This window comes from Poecilia latipinna, unplaced genomic scaffold (genome assembly GCF_001443285.1).
Source record: "Poecilia latipinna isolate Pla-1442-1.1 unplaced genomic scaffold, P_latipinna-1.0 Scaffold553, whole genome shotgun sequence".
Taxonomy (NCBI): Eukaryota; Metazoa; Chordata; class Actinopteri; order Cyprinodontiformes; family Poeciliidae; genus Poecilia; species Poecilia latipinna.
The window spans coordinates 184,032-205,815 of NW_015113169.1; the positions used below are offsets into that span (position 1 = coordinate 184,032).

At 39.9% G+C, this 21,784-nt stretch overlaps 1 protein-coding gene across 1 annotated transcript in view; it reads left to right on the plus strand.

The window, feature by feature from the left end:
• The window catches only part of slc25a21 (solute carrier family 25 member 21), a 123,056-nt gene that overhangs the window by 84,444 nt on the left and 16,828 nt on the right, over positions 1–21,784 (plus strand). Inside the window, exon 4 of the mRNA XM_015041476.1 lies at positions 5,996–6,079. Coding sequence (XP_014896962.1) covers positions 5,996–6,079 — 84 coding nt within the window. The remainder of the gene's footprint in view (positions 1–5,995; positions 6,080–21,784) is intronic.

The following is a 21,784-nucleotide window of genomic DNA, read 5'->3' on the forward strand; positions in this document are numbered from 1 at the left end:
AGTTACTCACAGATGTTGGGCATTCAACTAACACCCGCAAATGGTTTCCTATAGAGATAGAAAACTCGGTTACAGAAATTTACATAAAGAGCAGATGTGCATGTTAGAGCGATTACCTGTTATCATTATCATGGAGGGCCTTCACATTCCAGTATGCTAATTACAGAGCGCAAGTTTTGGATTTCTCCAAACACTGGTGCAGACAAAACCACAGTGTTGGCCCCCTGCTGCCTGAACGTAAAACGTGCTCCAGTGCCATCGCATCTAGAAACGTTCGCAGAAGGCAGGGACATGTCACTGCCTGCTAAACCAATGCTTGGACTGCTCACTGCCAAGCTGGAATTGCACCACAGTTGTCGGGCAATTTCCAGTGGCACAACCTTTTGCTCAGAGGGCCCATCTGTTAATTAAACAAGCCTCGTTTTAAATATAGCGTCATTAGCCGGGTTTAGGTCACTTCTCCCTTTGTGGGTGCTTTTGTAAAAATCTGTGCATAAAGTAATAGAGTGACAACAGTCTACACACATGAAAGAAATCCAGCCTTATCGTGCAAGTAACTGAAAAGAATAACAATGCCAATGTACCCTGCCTGCAGCACATCTTCCAACAAAAACTCGCCAATTTTGCCATGTTCAAGGCCCATTGTGTGCCTTTTAAGCTTGTTTAAAAACCCTTGCGTGGTTGCAGCTTACAAAGGACTGCATCTCCATCTGGATCTGTAATTCTTTTGCCAAAGTGAGAACAGAGACTGAAGGTTTTTATTTGTTTTGTTTTGTTTTATAGGATATTCATGCAAATAAAAGAAGCCTAAGATTCGTATAACTTAGTAGTGATATAAAATAGTCAGTGAAAAAAATATATACATGTGCAGTTCCTTACTAAAGTAATCACACCTCTTGAAATTATTTCATGTTAAAACCACAAACAATATTTTTTTTTTACACTGAAATGTAATTTTCTGGTCTTCATCGTAAAATGCCAAGTATGGAAGAATACTAGACTTTGCACACCACCATGAGCGCACCTCCATGTTGTAACACGGTGGTGGCGGTATCAGAATCATGTAGTGAAAATACCTCTCTGATGGAAGAGTGTTAGTTGATGGAGGTAATTGCAGGACACTTTGGTTAAACACAACCTAAACAAAACACACTTGCCAGGAGAAATTCCCCATGGTCACACATGGAGAATTTCTCCATGTTAAAAGCTTCCAATGGAAATATGAAAGTATATCACAGTAAGACCTCACAAGAACAACAACAAAATGGCAGAACAAATTAAAAGAATTGAAACACTTGTTTTCCCCTTGAAAACCAAGGAAAAATAATTGTAGGCAGCGACTTAAAGTCTGTGCAGCACTCGCATGCTAGCTGCTGTTCCACATATTTTATTATTGCCTTTATGTTTGGATTGAAGCACAGCCAATTAAACCTTGCATGTTAAGCAATCTGGTTTCGCTGGTGTTTGAAGAAGAAATAGAGCCAAGGACTAGATGACTAGATGACAAGACTGGAGTTAGGTGTTCATACTTTTTAGATCTGGTAAAAAAAAAAAAAAGAAGAAGAAGAAGAAACTTTATTATTCTCTCTAGGCAACATTTAAACATTAAAAAAGCAGTGGGCCTACAATGGTTCCTTGGGGAACCATGCAATATAGAGGCGATACAGAAGAAATACATTACCCTAATTTAAAAGTTTATTTTGCTATTTATAGCAAAATAAAATCTACACCAAATAACAAAGACGAAACTAAGCTATAAAAAAACTAATCTTCAAACATGGTATCTGAAAAGTTATTGAACAACAAAAAATATAATTTGTAAAGTGATATTATCCTTCACATCAACAAACCTGCATTTAAAAGCCTTCGTAATTCCTGTTTAATGGAAACATGCATGCTAGTTGCCTTCTTTTTGTTCTGCACAGTGGCAGCCTGGTGTCACTTGAGCCCCCAGAGTCCTGCAGCATTTCCTCACATCAAAGTGGCAGCGACTGTGTCGTTCTTTACCATCAGCAGCAGCAATTAACCTAATCTTATCGCTGCTACCCACTTGTCCTGATTACATCAAAAGTTATCTCATTAATTGCTCTTTTTCCCTAATAGAAAGTTAGTGAGTTTGGATAAGGAAAGCATTTAATGTCACTTTTACTGCGTTTCTTTCACTTTAAGTGAAACGAACGTTTTTGGTCATTGTGACCAAATTCTGTCTGATGGAATTAAGTAGAGGTGAAATCTGTGAATTTATTGTTCCAGATGTCCTTTTATGCCAACAAGTTGAACATGTGGCTAAAATCACTCGCTCATCCACTTACCTGGCACCTACTTTGAACATTTGCAGAAATCAGCTCCAACATATTGTAGAGTTGTCTGTCAGTCAACAACTTTTAATGTCTAAACCATCTATGCCTCCCTGCACTGTTTTATGCAGGTCCTTTCCTGCTTGTCTCCAATAACACAGTCTGATCGCAAGTCACTGGGGTCATAGTATATAAGCAAACATCTGGAGGAACAAACTGGTCCCAACATGGTCATATAGGAAATGGGAGAAATCAATTTTATCGGTGTGAGAAAGAGTCCAAAAAGCCATGAGGATGTTGTTGTCTTTTGAACAACTAGAGTAAATTATCCTTCCCTTTCCGTAGTCACAGCGAGTTCTCCAAAAACCCAGGCAATGCCAGATTCAGAGAGGCAAAGAAAACAATGTAGATGAAATCCAACTTGATCTGGTCTCATGAAGCTTTGGTAGCTCTTCAAAAGTATCAGTGGATCATCATTTTAGACTTATTTTAAAAACACAAACGACAAACGTGTTTATTTTATTCCACTTAACCAAGTAAACCCTTTACTAACCCTTTATTAACTTTAGAAATCCCTTTTTTTAAAAATATAATAAAAGGTTAAAATGTTATTTATTTATTGTGAACTTTTAAGCAAACTGAATGGCTACAGAGCGGACTACGGTAGTTTGCAAAGTTCCTATGATAAAAAGAGCATTTAGGCATTATTCACCTACTTTAATACAAAATGGTAGCAATTCGAGAAGAGGCGGTTTTTGATTTATACCGTATGGGTCACTGCTGTCAGACGGTGGCACAAGCAGGGACTAAAAGGTTGTCACTAGGACTCAACTGGATTTTGTTTTTGCTTTTTGTGAAATGTCCATTTTATGATGAATTTAAAGAAAATATGGTAGTAAAATTGAGATGCAGTAACGCGATTCCACATTTATAATCTGTGCTTAAATTAGATGTTGTTTTTACTCTGAAGCCTGAACTACAATTGATCGGCTCTAAATTAAACATTTGAATAAGACAGAACTGAGCTGGATGTTTATGTCAACAATTAAAACCTCAGGCTAGAAATACATAAACTAATTAACTAATTAAACTGAGATGGTTTTTTAACATTTTAGTTTGTGAATTGGTAAAACAAAATAAACATCAAAAACAAAAGGAGCCTTTGTCAAAAATCTGTTGAAAATCTAATATAGTGTGCAAGGATTTTTTTCCCCATACTATTCATGCTAGAAGTGTCACTGGAATGAAGAACTACTTATTTTCCTCAAAAAAAGAGTCTTTAGCAATGACACGGGGTGCCAAATGTAAAGCACTTGGATTCACATTGGAGTATTAACTTTATTTTGCTGTAAAAAGACACACAGTGATGGCAAGTAGATGGTGCATTGTGAGACAGATTTCAATTTGATGAGAAACGTCGTATCTCATGCTACAGTATCTTGTTGCACTTAATTTAATAATGCCAAATGATCTGGTAAAAAGCGGTATGAACTTCTAAAGATGAGAACATCCAGCCTCTGCTTTTTCGTGTGCATAAATCTCTTTGCTGCCCCATTAGCCAGTTCAAATTCATGAATCATTATCGAGCTCCACCTCATCTTTTCAGTTTCTTCCCAGAGTCTGGGAGCAGACCACTGAAGTTCCTCAAACACTTTGTTGCTGTTCATAAAAAAATACATAGACTGGGGCTCTGGCGTGCCTTTTTGCCCTAATTTACCTTTTTGACTTCTTGTGAATGCATACCTTTTGTACTTTTACGGGCACTAAAGGTCAGAGTGCTTGTCTTGTTCATGGAACCGCCAACCTGCCCTCGCCTTCACCCTTACCTGGGCACCTCTGGGCCCGTAAAGCTGAAATACAGGGAAGGCAGAATGTGGGTGAAGAGGTCCTGGGAGATCATTTTGATAGACTTGCACATCTCATCACTTCAGAGTACACTGCACATCTACCTTCAGTGACAGTTGAAAAGGATGCTGCACGCTGTGCGTCAGGAAAAGGCCCCAAGGTTTTTCTTATTCAGAGTTTACGGTCTATAACCCCAAAGCCATACTGAGGTTCGCTGTTCTGTACAGAAACAACATATCTTGTTACATCACATTTCTGACTCATTTGAAGCGAAATCCCTGATTTGTCTTTGCAAATCAAGGAAGAACAGGAAATTCAGCTCGGACTGACCAAATATTCACATTGTTGCAGTGAAAAGTAACATTAGAAGCTCCCCAGCCGGGGGCTTGACAGTTTCTCTGTTGCCAAAAGTACTTCGACTTCACCCTATTATCTCCCACTCCTCGGGCCCCCTGTTTGGTCCCCGGCTTTTACAGGAGGGTAGAAGAGGGCCATTAGGAAATGAGTTGACCCGAAGGTCACGACTGGAGTCAGGGGGCTGGAACCGGACCAAGGTTCTGCCAACCTCACTTTTTTAGGGTTGGTTCGGGTCGAAGTGTGATGAGCAAGGAAACCAGGGGACTGGGGATAGGGTGTCCTCCAGACTCGACCTGCGATAGTTTGACTTTAATTAAGTCAGATTTGACTTGTTTACAAGCCCCAGTGGTCTTAAATCATCTGGCGCTTTACTCCCTCTCCCATCCCGCTTATTTCCCCAACCCCTCATACCTTGAGTCCCTCTTCTTTTCTTCACTTTTAATACGGTGTCAGACATCTGTTTATTACGCCGTTTTTACTGGTTTTCAGAAACCGGTTACAAGCTATGGGGATTCCATCAAATAGGATATTAGGGACACCCCTCCAAGATGTCAATCTGTTAGCGATATGAAAGGCCGCCGCTCACCCCGCTAAACTCCCCCATCGGCTGAAACCCGGAGCTCTTTATGGCCCCATCAGGCACCCACATGGAGGACTTACTGCTGACCTTGTGACCAGGCAGTTGACGCCATATGAGGAGGGAATCTTTCTCTTGTCCCGTTGCATCTGACACGTCTTTCTGTCCTCACAGACTTGATGTCTTTTTTATTATTATTATTATTATTGGTAAATCATTCCCAATTCTTGCTTTGCCATATGTTCTGCTGTTCAGAACCATTTTTATTTTCTTGCTTTTCATCAGACCACTTTATTGAACCGATTTATTTGGTCACATTTGTACGATCTGATGAAATGGTACAAATTTCTTTTAGCAACTATGCAGAGAGCATGATTTCTGAGCTTAAATAATATTCTCTCATATTTAAAATGTTTACACAGATCATATCATACTTTTATTAGGCAATTACCTGCTTATTTGCCATGCAACAAAAACACCCCCAACCATCCCCATCACAGTAAAAGTTTACATGTAACTAAAGAGTTGTTATAACAGGCTTACTGGCATGTTAGCAGTTGGTAAGCTTGCTGCGAAAACTCAGTGTTGGGGTGTAGGGTTACTAATTGGATCAGTTGGGTTAAATAAATGTTTGAGCGTTCCCCCGTACTAACACGACCTAGGGTTGCGAGCCTCTCATCTTTGCAGGAGCGGGTGGAGACTGGGGGTGGAGGGCGTAAAGCAAATGAAGGAGAGGGGAGGAAAATAAAGTGGGAAATGAGCTCATTAATGATAACATCAAATTTGTTCAGTGTGTTTGACGCATGTGTGAAAGTGCTTCCAGGGGAAAAAAAAAAAAAAAAGACAACAAAAAGTCGTAGCTACAGTAAAATCCCCAGTGACGGCTAAAACTTGAGTAAAAATCTTTTTGTCCTTGCAGGTTTCAAATCCAGGGAGGATCAAGCGACCCCACCAGCTACAAGAGTCTACGAGACTGCTTCGGCACGATTTTCCGCAAGGAAGGGTATGTAATTCCCAACCTGTTTTGACAAATACAGATCCACAGAAATAAAAGGATTTTTTTAATTGAAATTTCTATTATTAAATGCTTATACAGCACCTTGAAAAACAGTGTCCGGACCATCAATCACAGCTGTGAGCTTTTTTTCGGGGTGGGATGACTTTGCAAACAGCACATCTAGAAACTAGCAAAATAGTTCTACCTCAATCAAATGAACATACATTTACATGTCTTTCCACCAATTTACAGTTGGATTTTGACCTTTATAACACATGCACATGATTTATCCCAAAGTCCCATCCTGAAACTATCCTGAAACTTGTAAATGCATCTCTTCTCCAACACACCCGGATCAAATGAATGGCTCATTACCAGGCTGCTGCAGAGCTGAGTGACATACCAGTGAGGGAATTCAGCCATTTGATTCAGGTGTGGTGGAGAAGGGATGCATGTACAACCTGCACAGGATAGCAGCTCTTAAGGACTGAACTTGAGCTCCCCTGAACTTAACCTTTCCATTGCAGCTGTAGCAGTGTGTTTAGTTATTCTGGTAGAAGATGAACCCCTACCACAGTCTCAAATGTTTTTCTTTTTTTAGCTAATGGCAGGTTTTCTTTCACACCACCTCTCATGTCCATGCAAAAGAAAAAAAATCATCATCAAATGACTGAACTGCAACCACCACACTTTATAATAAAGAGAGTGCTGTCAGGATGATGTGTTTGTTTTCTTTAACAGATAACAGTTTTTGTGTTGACCAGAAAAATTCAGTGTTGGACAAATTTGGCCTCAGCATCTCCGTCTCTTCTGGTTTACTTTCAACAACGGCGTTCTTCTTGCCATTATTCCAAGAAAGCCACATTTATAAAGCGCATGACTAATACCTGATTTGTTGCCAGATTCTCTTACATGTGCGCCCAGTCAAGCAGAGGCGCACATTTGCGCCTCTGCTTGACTGGCCTTAGCTGATTGGTCATATCTTTGAGATTAAATCACACACAACTACGCTATCGAGCTGAAAGCAATTGTTGGAATTTTATATAGAGGTTTTAGAATAAATTGGGCAAATATTTTAGATTTTCATATGTGAAAAAGTTTGCCTTGCGAGAAAATGGGAGACGGATTAAGAGATATGCTGGGTCTGTAATTAAGGGATTATATCCAAAACCACACGCATGCCTTTTAATTACAAAGTAGCGATGTGTCAGATTAAAAACTTGATCATTCTTCTAGCTCATCAACTGCGTGTTTGTCTCTATCAAACACGACCCTGTTCACTACAGTTTGTGCCAGATGAGAGTAGACTAACTAACGACAGAGATCCTGCTGTGCTCCATCCGGGTCTGCTTTCCTCGTGACAGCCCTGTGAGACAGTGCAGGTGTAAGAGAAAGTGTTTGCCACTTGCTCTGTTTACGGCGAGTCGACAGCTTTACTGCGGATATAAAGTTGATCTGCTGCGAGGTGTGAGCAGGCACGCGGTGAAAGGGCGGTTAGTGACAGTTGGCAATCTTCACTTGGCCGGGGTTCATCAACAACAGCTTCGCCGCTGCAGTCAGCCCCCAACCCCCCGCCATCACTCAGCGCACATTATCATTATAATATTTAACATCTTTGCTAGCACATGTTTTTCTGAATCGGCTACTGGGGAAGTTGGTCCAAGTGAATTTCCAGAGAAGTGTAACAGTGAGACGACTGCTGTATTACGTCATGCCCCTCGGATAAGCTAGAAAACTGCGCTGACTTTGAGTTTATGCAGCAAAATGCTGCCATGTTTGGAAGAGTCCCCGACAACAGTAGATCCACTTTCTTTGCTGGCCAAATATCTTTATGGTATATTTTTGCTCAGTCTGTAATAACTTCCCGGTAGCATGTTGTGGATCACCTCCAGGCCAAACCACTTAGTTATAATTATACAAGAGTATTATAGGCCCCACTGTTGTAGAATTATTATTAAAAATAAACATTTCCAGCCAGCTTATGGCAGCACTCAGCTAACACCAGACCTCACTCTGTCTGAGGTGAGGAAGAAGGAAATCTGAGCTTTTAGCTTAAGCTATGCCATTAAAATGAACAAAGACTTGAAAGACTACACATAAATGCATAGGATTTGCTTCTTCAAGGGAAAAAAAACACATTCGAGCATTCGTTCTTAAAGTGCAAATTAAGAAAAAAATCTGTGGGAAAAGAGTAAAAAAAAAGTCACATTTTTTATCACCTTATGCATTAAATCCTTTTACATTTGCTTGTAATTACTGCTGTTTGCGTTTGGAGTGAGAGTAAAAATGTAATTTATGGGAGCAGTTGTGAATATTTTCAGCAGGGTCACGACATTGTTAGAAGTGCCCAAGCATGATGCCAGGATGATGGAAATACAGTAGAATCGTGATTAAAAGTAGGCATGGGCTGGTGTGAGATTCCCATGGTACGACGACCTTGAGTAAAAATACCATATTTGAAGTAGCAACCCAGAGATTTAAAAGAAAAAGGTTCAGCCTGCTCTGTGGATTTATTTTAAACAGAAATCAGAAAAAGCCGTCATTTTAAGTGCTGCTGCTGTTGAGCAACAGGTCGAATGATTGAAAGATAGGCAGCCGAGCTATATGTTGATGGGTGCTCTATTTTAAGTACTCATGACATTATTTACTTATCATTTTATTTATGGTCTTGACTTAGACTTGTGGTCTGGGACTCGAGGCTTGACTGAGTTTGACACACGGGGGGTGACATCGCTTCTTCTCCATTTATTTCCTATGGAACGTAAGCAGTGAGGCAACAAATGCTTGTCCTCCTTCAACATGTGAAATTTCAACACGCAGACTTCTGAAGCAACACAAGAAACTTTTGTTGCTGGTTGCTTTTCGTATCCTGAATATCTGGAACTGTTTTCCTTTGCTGCTGCTGCAATCCATGTTTTGAGCCCATAGGGAATCTAGACTTGACTTAGACTTGCAGTCTAATGACTCAAGACCTGACTGAGACTGTTGAGTTGGGACTAAAGACTTGACAAAAACCACTTCTTCGACTTTAACTGGTTCTGCACCAGTCTGCGCTGGTCAGAATGAGCTCCATTAGCAGATTGTCTCCGTTTTTCACACTCACTTCAGGTGTAGTACAGGGCACGTCAAACAGGCTGCACCTGTGATTTAGTCACTGAAAACGCCAGGCAACATTTCAGCCGCTGCAGGGAATTTCTACAAGAAAGTACTGAAATATCTGGGTTTGCTTGAGTCCAACCTCAGGGTCATCCACCGCCGAGTGTCATTGCTAACATCATGAGAGAGACTACCACAGACCAAGACTCGCTCTCCAACTCAAGACCTGACTCGTGGTACACTTGACCTAGACTGGGCTTAGTGAGAGTTGAACTTGCATGCTAATGATTCAAGACTTGACTTAGGCTTTGATATAAAGCGGTGGTCTCAAACTGCTGTCCTTCAGGGCCAAAGTCCAGCAACTTCTGGAAGTGTCCCTTGTCCTACACGCTTGGATAAAACTTTGAAACTGCCTCACCAGTATGCAGTCAGGCTCTGCAGAGCTCAGCTAATGAGCTTATATTGGAGCCAGGTGTGCTGAAGCAGAGACATCTAAAAGTTGCAGGAGACCGGCCCTTGAGGACTGCAGTCTGAGACCACTGGAAGAGTTGACCTAGATTCACTCTCTGAAGAATCACAAGTCGACTTGGACTTTTTGTTTGGGGAATTAAATCTCGTTAACAGCGTTTATTTAATTTATTCAGTAGCGAGTGCAAACTGAGATCTGCTGTAAGCTACATGTAACAACTTTGATGCAAATGCATTTTGATTTTTCTGTGAAAAGATGTGCATGATTTATTAGTCCCTCATCATGGTTTACTGGTTTATGACGGTCAGTTTGTGTTTGGTGTCGCATCCGAAAGAGGTCCAAACAAATGTTTCTTCAACTAAGCACTTTATTAAATGACTTTTGAGCCATTTCAGAAGGAAATGCCCTCATCTTGCCTTTTACATTTTATTATTTCAGAGTTAAACATCCAGCGTACCTTCGGACATATGTGCTGTTTAGACTTGACAATGGTTTTAAAACCCTCCAAAGCCAGTAATATGTAAAGGTTAGGAGTGCATAACTTAAACACAGGTATTAAGAAAATCTTTAAAAAATAAAAATAAAAAGCACCTTAGTTTATTTAGAGATGTTAATTTTGTTCTTTTTCTTTTAGCATAAATCTATATTTATTTCACTGCTGAGGCAAATATTGCACACAATCAATCTTCAAATGATTTAAATCGCTTATTAAAAACTGTTTATTGCTGTTGATTTCTTGTCGAATTACAAGGAGCAGCAGTTGTGTTGCTATTTTATCTGCACAGACAGGATTTCGCTTGAGTTACATAATTATGGTCATAAATTCTTTTATAGTCAAAGTGAAATTAGGCCTAAGAAACAATGGCACGGGCTAGACATCATAAATATTATAAATATTTTCACTCAATAGAGACTTGATTTGAACTCGTGGGGGGGAAGGACCTGTGAATATTTCTGCTTCATGCAAAAAAAAAAAAAAAAAAAAGTTTGGAAATTAGCCTGTGTCTGCTAAAACAGCAGGTCATCAATTTTACCTTCTTTTTATAGACGCACAGGATGTTTAAAAACAGATAATGTGGGACCACACCCCACCGCTCCTAACATTTGTGTGTCCTCCTGTTCTGGTCTGTGTAAACCAGCGGTGGACGTCTAACATGCGGGCATTAAATGGTGAATCAGTCGGAATGTTTGCTCAGGTAGCCAGCCTGCAGAAGGCTGCTTAACAGACACGCTACTTGCTAATTTGCTAACTGTACTCGTAAAACGGTGATGACTTTATCTTTTACTTGTGAGGAAGTGAAACGTGTAGGAGTAGCTGACACCGAGCAGAAACAGGTGAGGGAGGGGGGAGCATAGCGGTACTCTGCTTCATACAGCCAAATCTTTGGTATCTCATTAAAAGGACGTTAAGCTGTTGGAACAGTTTGATGGAAAAAAAATTAGCAGATTGAAAACAATATCTTTTTAAAACCTTTATTTCCCTTGATACCGGTAACTGGCCTCTGCCCATTTGGACCTATTACTTCAGGGTTAAGAGGGATCTAAGGTTGACACCAGCTGGGACCACCCGTAACAGCAGTAAATACGGGTGGTATTTAATAAGCGTGTCCTCCAAATTAGATGAGAAACATTGTGTACACATTGTTTTTTCCTGCACCTTTTGTGTACTTTTTTATGGGACCAAGAGAACATGTTAATTGTTCTCCCAATGTTATTTTGGTGGGGGAATTTATGTTAGCCTTGAATAAAATAAGCCGGCCGGTCTTCTGGTTTGGAGAATTGTTTCCATTTAAAAACCACGCAGTAAAATAAAACATTGCAGGTTATGATTTACAATTTGTATCTAATCAGCTGCTTGAAATGTAACCCAGAACATGTCGGAAGGTGTATGCGCACATTGAAAAGAGGACTTTTGCCAAATCTGTTCTATTCAGCGTAGTCATTAGGATGTACAGTGAGTTGAAATATTTTTAGTAGCATATCCTCCTGGCCCACATCTGCTGAAATGTCCCTCAAGGTCAAGGTGAAAGTAGACGTTGGGTAATGGAAAATATTTGCAGGTGACACTGTTTACATGATAAAATGTTCCCCAGGGTGGTTCATATTGCCTGGGAATCTTCTCAAAGCCACGGTGTGAAGCGTATATTCAAAAAAACATAAAAAGAATTTAAACACTAAAACAATTGGTTTGCACAGTACACCTTTACTATTCACTGCTTTTCTGATTGGTCTCATCAAGTGCAGTTCTGTCACCGGCACGCTCCTCTCCAGATGGATGGAGGCTGTTAAAAAAGGAAAGGTTTATGAAAATGAAAGCCAAATTATACACACCAGAACAAACAAACACAAACTTGCATCCATTGGGCTCTCCCCCGATGTCCCACTCTGTGTCATGAGGCCATTTGTTTAGGGAAGACAAAAAGGGACTTGGTGCGTACTTTACATTGACAATCAAATGAGGATTCAAATGACGGCCACTCGCTGGAGTCCATATTTGTTCTGTAACAAATTTCACTCCTTCTTCATCACCCAGTGGCTCCCCAGTCTGACCACACCCGGGAAATCTGTGGCCACCATTTGCATGAACATAGAGAGCCGAGGGAAGGGCCTTCCGTCTGACTAAAATAACTTAACACGGACAATGCGAGTGATTCATTTTTATTTTCTCTGCAAGAAACTTGTTGGGATAAAATGATTCATTTTTACTTACAAAACAATTTCAGGTGTTGCATACGAATGCTGTATGAAAACCTGCTATTTAATGATGAATGTATGGAGCCATTGTTCTCAAAGGCATTAAGAAAATGAATTTAAAATATGCTAGTTTTAAAACTGAACATGTCTTGATTGAAATAGCCTAATTATAGTTTTGAAATTAGTAACTTATTCTGGCCTATTGACCTTTATGTTACCTGTAGTTACAGCAGATGGTTTGCTAAGATCTTTTGAACTGCCCTTTATCTGTGTGGGAAACAATCAGGAGAAGTTCCAGCTTTTCACACAGATCCGTGAAAAGCCATAAAACAGCAGGAGTTCAGGAGAGTCTCTGCTCTCACTTCGTTTAAACAAAAGGGGACAGATGGCCTTAGACCGTGACTTGCAGGAAGTTTAAGAAGGGTCAGAGATAGCTTCTGGTTGGATGAGCAAAGGTACGCCTTATCTGAATAAATTAAAGACAAGAATACGCCTTTACTATAAAACTTTCTACACAGAAGTAACTAATCAGATTTGCTCTTGCAATTCTCCAAAGACGTCTTTGCACATCTTTTTTTTTTCCCTTCTTCTTTTCCATTTGTCTCAGGTAAATGAATGTATGTCTCTGTTCTGCAGTTTCTATTGTTGTTTTTTGCGTTGTCTTCTATTGGATTAAACTCTGTAATTCTGTGACATCAACACTCATTGTTGTTTTCTGTGTGGCTACACGCGGTCCGCCGGGAGAACCTGGGATCGAAGAAGATTGAGCCAGAGAGTTTTCTTAAGAAATATTATAACCTAAAATCTTCAACAGCATGTTATGTTAAAATGCCTCTGGATAGAGATTTAACCAACGAAAAAAAATCCAAATGTTATGGACTGCGACTTATTGCGCATTTTGGAGTTTCAAAACTGCAGGTTTTCAGTAAACTCTGGATATGACTTGAATTTATATCCCCAAAATGCATGGGAAAAAAGTTCCAAATTGGTTTGCCCTCAAAAATCTGATACGGTAAAAGAAATGGACATGAATCCACCATATATACGTAATGACTGCTCAATTTACAGTGATCTGCAAAAAAGACATTTTTAACATTTTGCCACCAAAAACTTACATTATTTCACCAGAATGTGATGTGAGGAGGTGCAGAAATCCACTGATCAATTAGGACAAGTGGTTACCATAACGACTGTTGGTCGTGCACTCAATCTCCATTGCTGAAAGTAAGCTATTAGAAACCCTTTCTGTAGTCTGGCCAGAGGAACTTACGCAACACATCAACATGTTGGTGGTTGTGTATACAGGTGGTTCCGGCATAATGTTATGGTGATGCTTTTCTTGGGCAAGAACAGAATCTGGTCAAAGTTAAACCAGAAATGGTTACGGCTAAATACAGGATTACATTGGAAGAAACATTTTATAGACCACAAAAGACTGAAGACTGGGACCGAGTCAGACGGCTACAATTAAATGATGATGATCGAAGCACTTTTATGTGCTCTGTGACCGATCTGACGAACCTTGGACTATTTTGCAAGTGTGCAAAATTCTCTACCTCTGCTCGTGCAGAGCTGATGGAGACATCTGCCAAGATACTTGCAGATGCATCTGCAGTAGGAGGTGATTCAAATAAGTACTTGCAGATCAGTTTTAGATGCAGGGTGAAGCCTTTGCTTGTGCAATGTTGTTCAGTGACATATGGAAAATTAGCCATTAGTGCATTTGCCCTTAATTTGCAGGACAGCATCTGCAGGCTGAGAAAGTCATTGCTGAACATGTACTATCCCATGTGGACTATTTGACAGCCCAATCTTGACTCCTTACTGAATGGGAGTTTGGTTGATTTGCATGTGCTACACTGCATGAGGAACTGATTAAATGAGGTCATGGCCAGAGTTCAGCCAACCATTTGGCACTTTTTGTGGATTGGCCGGCTGAGCAAGTAGCCATAAGCCGGTTGGATTAGCATACACACAGATCCCCATTCACTGAATAAGGAAAAAGGAAGTTTTTTTTTCCCGTTTTAAGATTAAGTTTGTCCTAATAAATGCTAACAAGATGTACAACTTTGAAGAACACACAGAGGTTTGTTGAGATCTACTGCTGCAGTCTGAATTTAGTTAAAAATATCTCATGCTAATTCAATACTTTATATCTTGTTTACTGACTGAGCACATTTTGACAGTTAATCCATCAACTAGTTTGTGCGAGGCTGAACAAGTTTTTTTTGTACTTAGTGACACCTTGTAAGAAAATACAATTCTTGTTCCAAATCGGCCTTTACTCATTACCACAGTTGTTCTAGTCTATAGAACAGGAAGTGCCGCGCTGCATCAACTCAGCTGCTGCAGGTGAATTGGTATCTTTAGCACATAAGGAATGAGTTGTCCTGAAGTAAGCTTACACAAAACAGATTTCTGGACTTCATGTGCAGATTGTTTTTACCTGAAGACTTGATGTCCCCTGAACATGTTTAATTCAATTCAGTTGATTCGTATCGCGCCAAATTCAAAAAGAATCACAAGGAACCGTATCTTGCAATGTTGACACAAGATACATCAACAAATGGCTGGCTCCACTAGATGTCACTGGCGTGGGATGTTTTATTGAAAATAATAGATATGAGTACGTTGATGTTAGTTATTACTTTCTGTTCTGCACAAATGTGTCCTTCACGGAGGAGGGGTGAGAAGAAAGCTTACTCAGATAGTGCTGTAGTCAGATGACACCAAAATAAAACGTTTGCCATTAAGCAAAATGAGGGTTTACATATCTGCTAAAAAGGGACATGTGTGGTAGAAAACTAAAGCTGTACAATCTCTTGAAAGCACCATCCCTATATTTAACACCTTCAGGTAAACATGTGACCTCTGAGTATAGTCTTGTTGAATAAACAGTGCATAAAAAAAATTTCCCAAATGATTCCTATTATTAGTCCCTGGTTATGATTCTCTAAATTTTTGTACATTCTGAATTTCTTTTGCTCCACCTAAATCCTACTGTTGTCGTGTTCAACCTTATGAACAATGTGTCGCATTCTCCATCTAAAAATATCCTGGCTGGCTCGCTTGATGACAAGTGTTTTGATAATTAGTTGTGGTTCACTGCAGTTAATGGAAGGTGGCGTGTCTTCTTTGGAAATGTAATGGCCCGTCTGCGTCGGGTTATATTGAGTAGAAATATGCGCCAGCAGCAAAAATATTTACACTCGTTCTGAATCAGCCAAGATCATCTCTGGTGACTTGCAGAGTGTGTTGCCACAACAGAGCCGATGCAGCCTTTCACAGGATGTAGTCGGTCACGCCGCGTTGTCCTCTCCGTTGATCATCTGTTTAGATGTTCTTAGATCTCGGTTTACAGGGAAGTCTTGTACATTTATTGTAGGGCTGAAACGATTCCTCGAATGATTCGAGTACCTCGATTATTGAAATTCCTTGAGGGAAATTTATCTACCTCGAAGCTTCGTAGCGCACCGTGTTCCGCCCGGATCATTATTTGTGGAGGGCAGCGCTCTTACTTCCGCCTATGAGTTGTTGTGAAGTGTTAGCAGCATGGTGTTGAATTGTGCGGCGTTTTGTGAGGGTTTGGAGGACAAGTAAGGATTGTTGAATTTTGCGATAGCGTTGGACTACGACAGCTTTCTCTGGTGTCGGAATCGCGTCGTCACTGTTTTGGAACGAATGAGAGAGAGAGATCAGATTCTTAATCGTAAGAATATTCTATAGAGTACTCGATTTCTAAAAGTTCTCTACCAGTAATATATTTGTCCGCCACTCAGGATCAGGGCCAGAAGAGAAAATTATACTCACCATTGACAGAAATCCCCGTGCTACATTTTTATGATGCCAACGCTACAAACCTGTTTGTTTCCAATAATGTTAATATCCCTACAGTACAGCAGCGGTTCATATGGGAATGTAAAAATACCTGCAGGATTCTGAAAATTTTGGGCAAAAGACTCTGAAGTTGCTTGAAAAATGTGTTACAGTATGCCAGAGTTTCTGGTCTCACTTCAGCCGTCAGGAGCAATTCAGACTAAAGCCGCTTCTCGCCTGTCGAGTCCCAGTCTAACCAGTTAATGTATGGTTTGGGTTTTATCCCAGTTGTAGTAGCTCCATTACGGTTTGCTCCTCACCATTGTGGGCGTGAATATGGGTGGGCCCTGATTGCAGCTGTGGTCAACTCTCCAATGATGTTGCTGGCCCGAACATAATGAAAACCGCTCAGATTTATTTATTTTTTTAGTTTTAGACGTGCATCCTTTGGATTTAGTCAATACAAAAGATGTTAAACAATATCCACACATGAACTTTATTGGGGTGGGGGAGTGGAAGAAAAATGCCAAACTAACACAACAGAGTCCCTGAGTTTCACACCTATCGGCACAAACCTGCAACTCGCTCCGACAGAACGCTGACCAGAGCTGCGCGGTTCCTCGCTTCTTCATCGCGGGCCTGTTCCTCAGATGAAGGTGCTTTTCAATCACAATCATTCTGCTCCAAAAGGTCGATGCATGTTCAGGATTAAACTCATAGTTTCGCTCCTCCACACTGTTCTGCTAGCAGATGGCATGTCGACTGGAACGCTACAGTGGATCGAATGTCCTACTTTATTCTTGACTGCAATGTGCTTTTGTTACATTTTAAGCACATATAGGCTGTCTTAGGTCTACTAATTTCTTTACGGGACTCGCATGTACAGACTCGTTCAATAAATTTGAACATTATTGAAAAGCCTTTTTATAAGTATTATATAGATTAATTACACCAGTGGATATTTGAAAGCCTTTATAATCCTGATCTTTTCCATTTACACCAAAGGAAAACATGACATGTAAAATTTGAACATTACTGTTCATACCAATAAAAAAAGAAAAAAACTGTTTCCAAAAAGTTGTTTTCATGAGTTACTTAGTCTCTTGTCAGATAAAAACTGGGAAATATGTTTTAATTTATTGAATATGACTGTATTGTTATTATTAATATATAAGCAGGATATTTGGAGGTTTGGCTCATTTGGATATGACCAAATTAACAAGGAATCCACTGAGAGAAGCTGCACACACCTCAGTAAGAGATGAATTGTGGTCTTTGACCAGTAACATAAACAAGATATTGAAGGACTTTTTTATTAAATCCAGGAAGTATTTTTATCACAAGCATAGGTGGGATGTGATATTTAGTTTTTTTTTTAAATATGCATATCTTTCAAAAACCTCAGGAAGCTTTAAGGGCTGCAGCTGAAATGTGCTTTTCCGATTTTCCCTGAATGGAATGTCTGTATGGCCATGGAAAAATGCTCCATTTGTGAATGTACAAGGAAGTGTTAGAATATACAAAGCTTTTGACGGCATGTTTCCATAGCGACAGACTTGTTTACTGTTTATGCACTGATTATTTCCCACAAGTTCAACTTAGTTCATGTTTTGTAAGTTACCATAAACAGCACATCTAAATATTCTGTATATTTTCAACCAGCAGAAAAAAAAAAGAAGTTTTAGATTGATTGTCTTTTAAAATGCACAAAGGTTGTTTGAGGGCTTGGACCTGTTTGACCTGTTTGACTTTAAGTCCATCCCCTTAAAACAACATTTAGGCATAAAAGCAGGGCACACACAGGTAGCTGTCTGTTACTGGTGACAGTTTATCAACACACATGCCAGCAACCTAAAAAAAAAAAAAGGTTTTTCTGATTAGTCTGTGCTGCGTTTCGACATGGAGTTCAAGAAACACTAAAAGTTGCACTCCGAGACGCTAGAGGAATTTTAAATGGTATGTTTGCGTACAAAATATACCTAAATCGGCTAACTACCTGTATCGTTTTTGGCACAACACTGTCACTGTAAACCTTACACAGGTTCCAACATATGAACTGTTCATACCCATGTTTTCACCAAGTCTGAGGCTGTGGGAAACGCATGTGTGTGCACTTCTAAATGTATACGAAACACCCTTTGTGCTCCCTTAGCAAAACAAACGTTGCATTATCCCCCACAATATACAACATGCTCCGACTTACCACTTGTTTCTATTCAGTAAAGAGTACATTCAGTTTGAAATAAAAAATAATAATAATTGGAATAGCTTCCGAACTTCAATCTAACCAGCACTCTGCAAATGGCTCAACTTAAAACTGATTCATTTCAAAATACAGTCTTCGTTTTACGCAGGCATACATCTTCATTTTCTGGCTCAGAGCTTGCTTTAAATCAGTGCTGGCAAAGGCGAGTTGGAAATATTACTCAAATTATACAGTTAAACACTTTTGAAATGTCCAGTATATCATATTCTGAAGGTACTCTCGAATCGCTTCCTCATCGTACACCTGAAGAACTTGTTTACTTAGGTTTGTGGTTTGGAAATGTGTCTCAGTTGTCATGGCTCCAAGCTGGCATAATTTACTCACTGTTTGTCTCTTGTTAGCTAGAGTCGAAAAGAAATTTAATGTCCTCGGCGGCTCGGGGCTGATGTACAGCGAGGAAAGTTAGAAAAGTAGGATGGAATAATCCATGTCATGATTTTGTAAGAATATTATTTATAAAGCCTCTTACGCCTTGTATTACTTCATTTTGATGTTTCAGTTGGAACCTCTGAATGGAGAGTCAAGCGTGGCATTCACTGTGGGTGATTATTCCTTTTTCTCAAGTACCACTTATTGAAGGTTTCTTTGGAGTTGAAGCGAATGCAGCTGAGGACCTGAGGAAAGGCAGTCCGGAGGCTGAAGTTATTTATATGAGCAGGTTCTGCCACCAAAGACTCACTGTTCAGGAATGTCACGGACAACTCTTGAGAACTGGGTAATGCGCTTTCCAAATTCTACGAGTTTTGCCTGCCTATAAATTGCTTTCTGAATGGTTAAACAGATCCGACCGTATAAGTGAAAAGCCTCATCAGCATCACTTTGCTGTCACTGCTCACATCCAGAGAAATGTTCAAGGCAAAGAAATGGCCGTCAATTATGAAAACGGTCTGATTAATTTTGTGAAAATGAATATTTTTGTATAAATTGAGAGCAGTATATAATTCATGTTTGTATAATATAAATGAAAGACGATAGACTATTGTTTTTAGTAAATACTCCATTTAAATAGTTTTATTGTCTTTTGAGAGATGCCATTCACATTTCCCATCAAGCAAATTTTGTTGAACACAAATAATTTTGAATCTTAACCTGCCAGAAGCATGAATCATTTTATGCATAACTGTAAGATTTACTGGCACAAAAGGTTTTCCATATCTAAATGACGCAGAGGCATCAGATTCTTAAATATAGGCTGTTTGCAATGTGAAGATTGCATTAAATATTGATTATTTTGAAAGTTCGTGGTAAATTTGATGGAAAGAAAAAGTGAAAAGGAGCCAGGTGTTGTAGGCATTGCTTATTCAGTTAAAAACAAAATAAAATAATTTCAGATTGTTCTGACAAATTATGCTCCATATGCAAAGATTGGTGAATTCAAATGAACTCTTTGAATAAGACTTGTCCTCATTGTAGGGGATTGAGCAGCTTTGCTTTTACGTTGACGGTGAGAGGAGACATGAAGAGCGCACGAGATAAAAGCTAAATACTCTTGTGTTCATTACCTGAAAATAATGGGACACAGTTATGTTCAAGGCAGCATGAGTTTCTATTTTTGTTCTGTACTTTTGATCATTTTCCAACCTGATTAAATCAAACTTTGGATCGACCTTTTATCTGCAGTAAAAAATTATGAATTGTTTCACTGTCTTTTAGAAATCCCTTCCTGAATGCGATTCATTCCTGGTAGTCGTTTTTCTGGTCCTGAGGATTATCTTTTTCTCATGGGAGCCAGGAGATCAGTAGGAGGAAATATTTAGCTGCATCTCTTTGTTACTTCTGTATCTGCTATGTAGGTGGCGGCTAAAATGTCATATTTACATTTTGAAAAGGGAAAACCACTGCCTTTAGCAAAAAGAGGTACAAACTACTTCCGTATGCACGGCTTTATAAGTGTTTTGTGTATGAGTGCTATTTGTGTGGCGAATAAAGTGCAGAGGGATGGAGCAACTGAGTTGAAGTGCCATCCTTCAACTGGTTCCTTGTTGCAACTAAATGCTGTGTGTTAAACTATGTTTGGTATTAAACTGATGAACAAATTGTGCCTCACAAATTGGACTACAGTAAAGCTTAGTGCAAGTATCACAGGAAGTCTGCCATTTTGGATTGAAGTTCCGATTTTGACCCGATTTTGGCCGTTTACAGCCGTCACATTTGATCGAACTCCTCCTAGGGATTTTGATCGATCAGCTTCAAACTTGGTCAGTTGGTTCATAAGGCATGGCCGATTAAAAGTTATCAAAGGTTTGCGTTTTCGCGCCTGCTAAAGGGGGGTTTCCTGGGGTCAAAGTTCACCTATTCGCCATGAAAAACAAAACTGTTATAACTCTTACACAAAAACTCAGAGGCACCAAACTTTCAGTGATTGATCATCGGGTCCCCTACAGTACCCAATGGTCAAATGATGACATCACTTAGGCCATGCCCCCTGAGAACAGGAAGTGTCATGTTTTACTCTGAACGGTCCCTTTCTGACCCCTTTGACCAAATCAAAATGAAACTGTCTCCACAGACAGAAAACATGTTGGTGTAATGTGGATTCCAACACAGTTTGTTTTTGATGGAGTAGGTGGGCGTGGCGGCGTGGCGGAATGACCTCTAACACCGTGTCCTTACGTTTGGCTGTGGATTCCACAATTTTGAGGCCAGCTGCACCAAACTTGACATGAGTGATCCTGGTTGGATCCCTTATGATCCTATATCGTCATAGTTTGACATCATCTAAGCCCCGCAACCTCAGAACAGGAAGTGCCTTTTTTTTCCTTGGAAAGCTCCATCTCTGGCCCTCTCGACCTAATCAAGATGATTCTGTGTTGGATGACAGATAACATGTTGGTCTCACTTGCTTTAAAGTGCCAAGAGTTTTCAAAGGAGGGCGTGGCAATGGCGGCATGGCAAAGTGACCTGTAACGCCGTCGCCATACGTTTGGCTCTAAATTCTATATTTTCAAGCCAAGTTGCACCAAACTGACTAGGACGCATCCTTATCCATCCCCGAAAAGGAATCCAGTGCAGTATTTGGTGGGCGTGGCCTAATTCCCCCTAGAATATTTTAAATGATCAGCCCCAAGCCATGCTTTAACCTAGAAAGATGAAACTTTGTACACATGTTTATCTTGACAGGACCTACAAAAAAGTCTCTTGGAGCTATGGTCCAAACCCAACAGGAAGTCGGTCATTTTGGATAAAATCCGTCATTTCCTGTTTTTCATAGACGTCACATCTGATCGAACTCCTCCTACAGCCTTTGAGATACAGACTTCAAACTCACTGAGCACACTCTTGAGACATGGAAGGTCAAAAGTTATCACAGGATTTTTTGTACATCAAAGCATGTGGGCGTGGCTAAGTGCCAAACTTTGACTATTCGCCA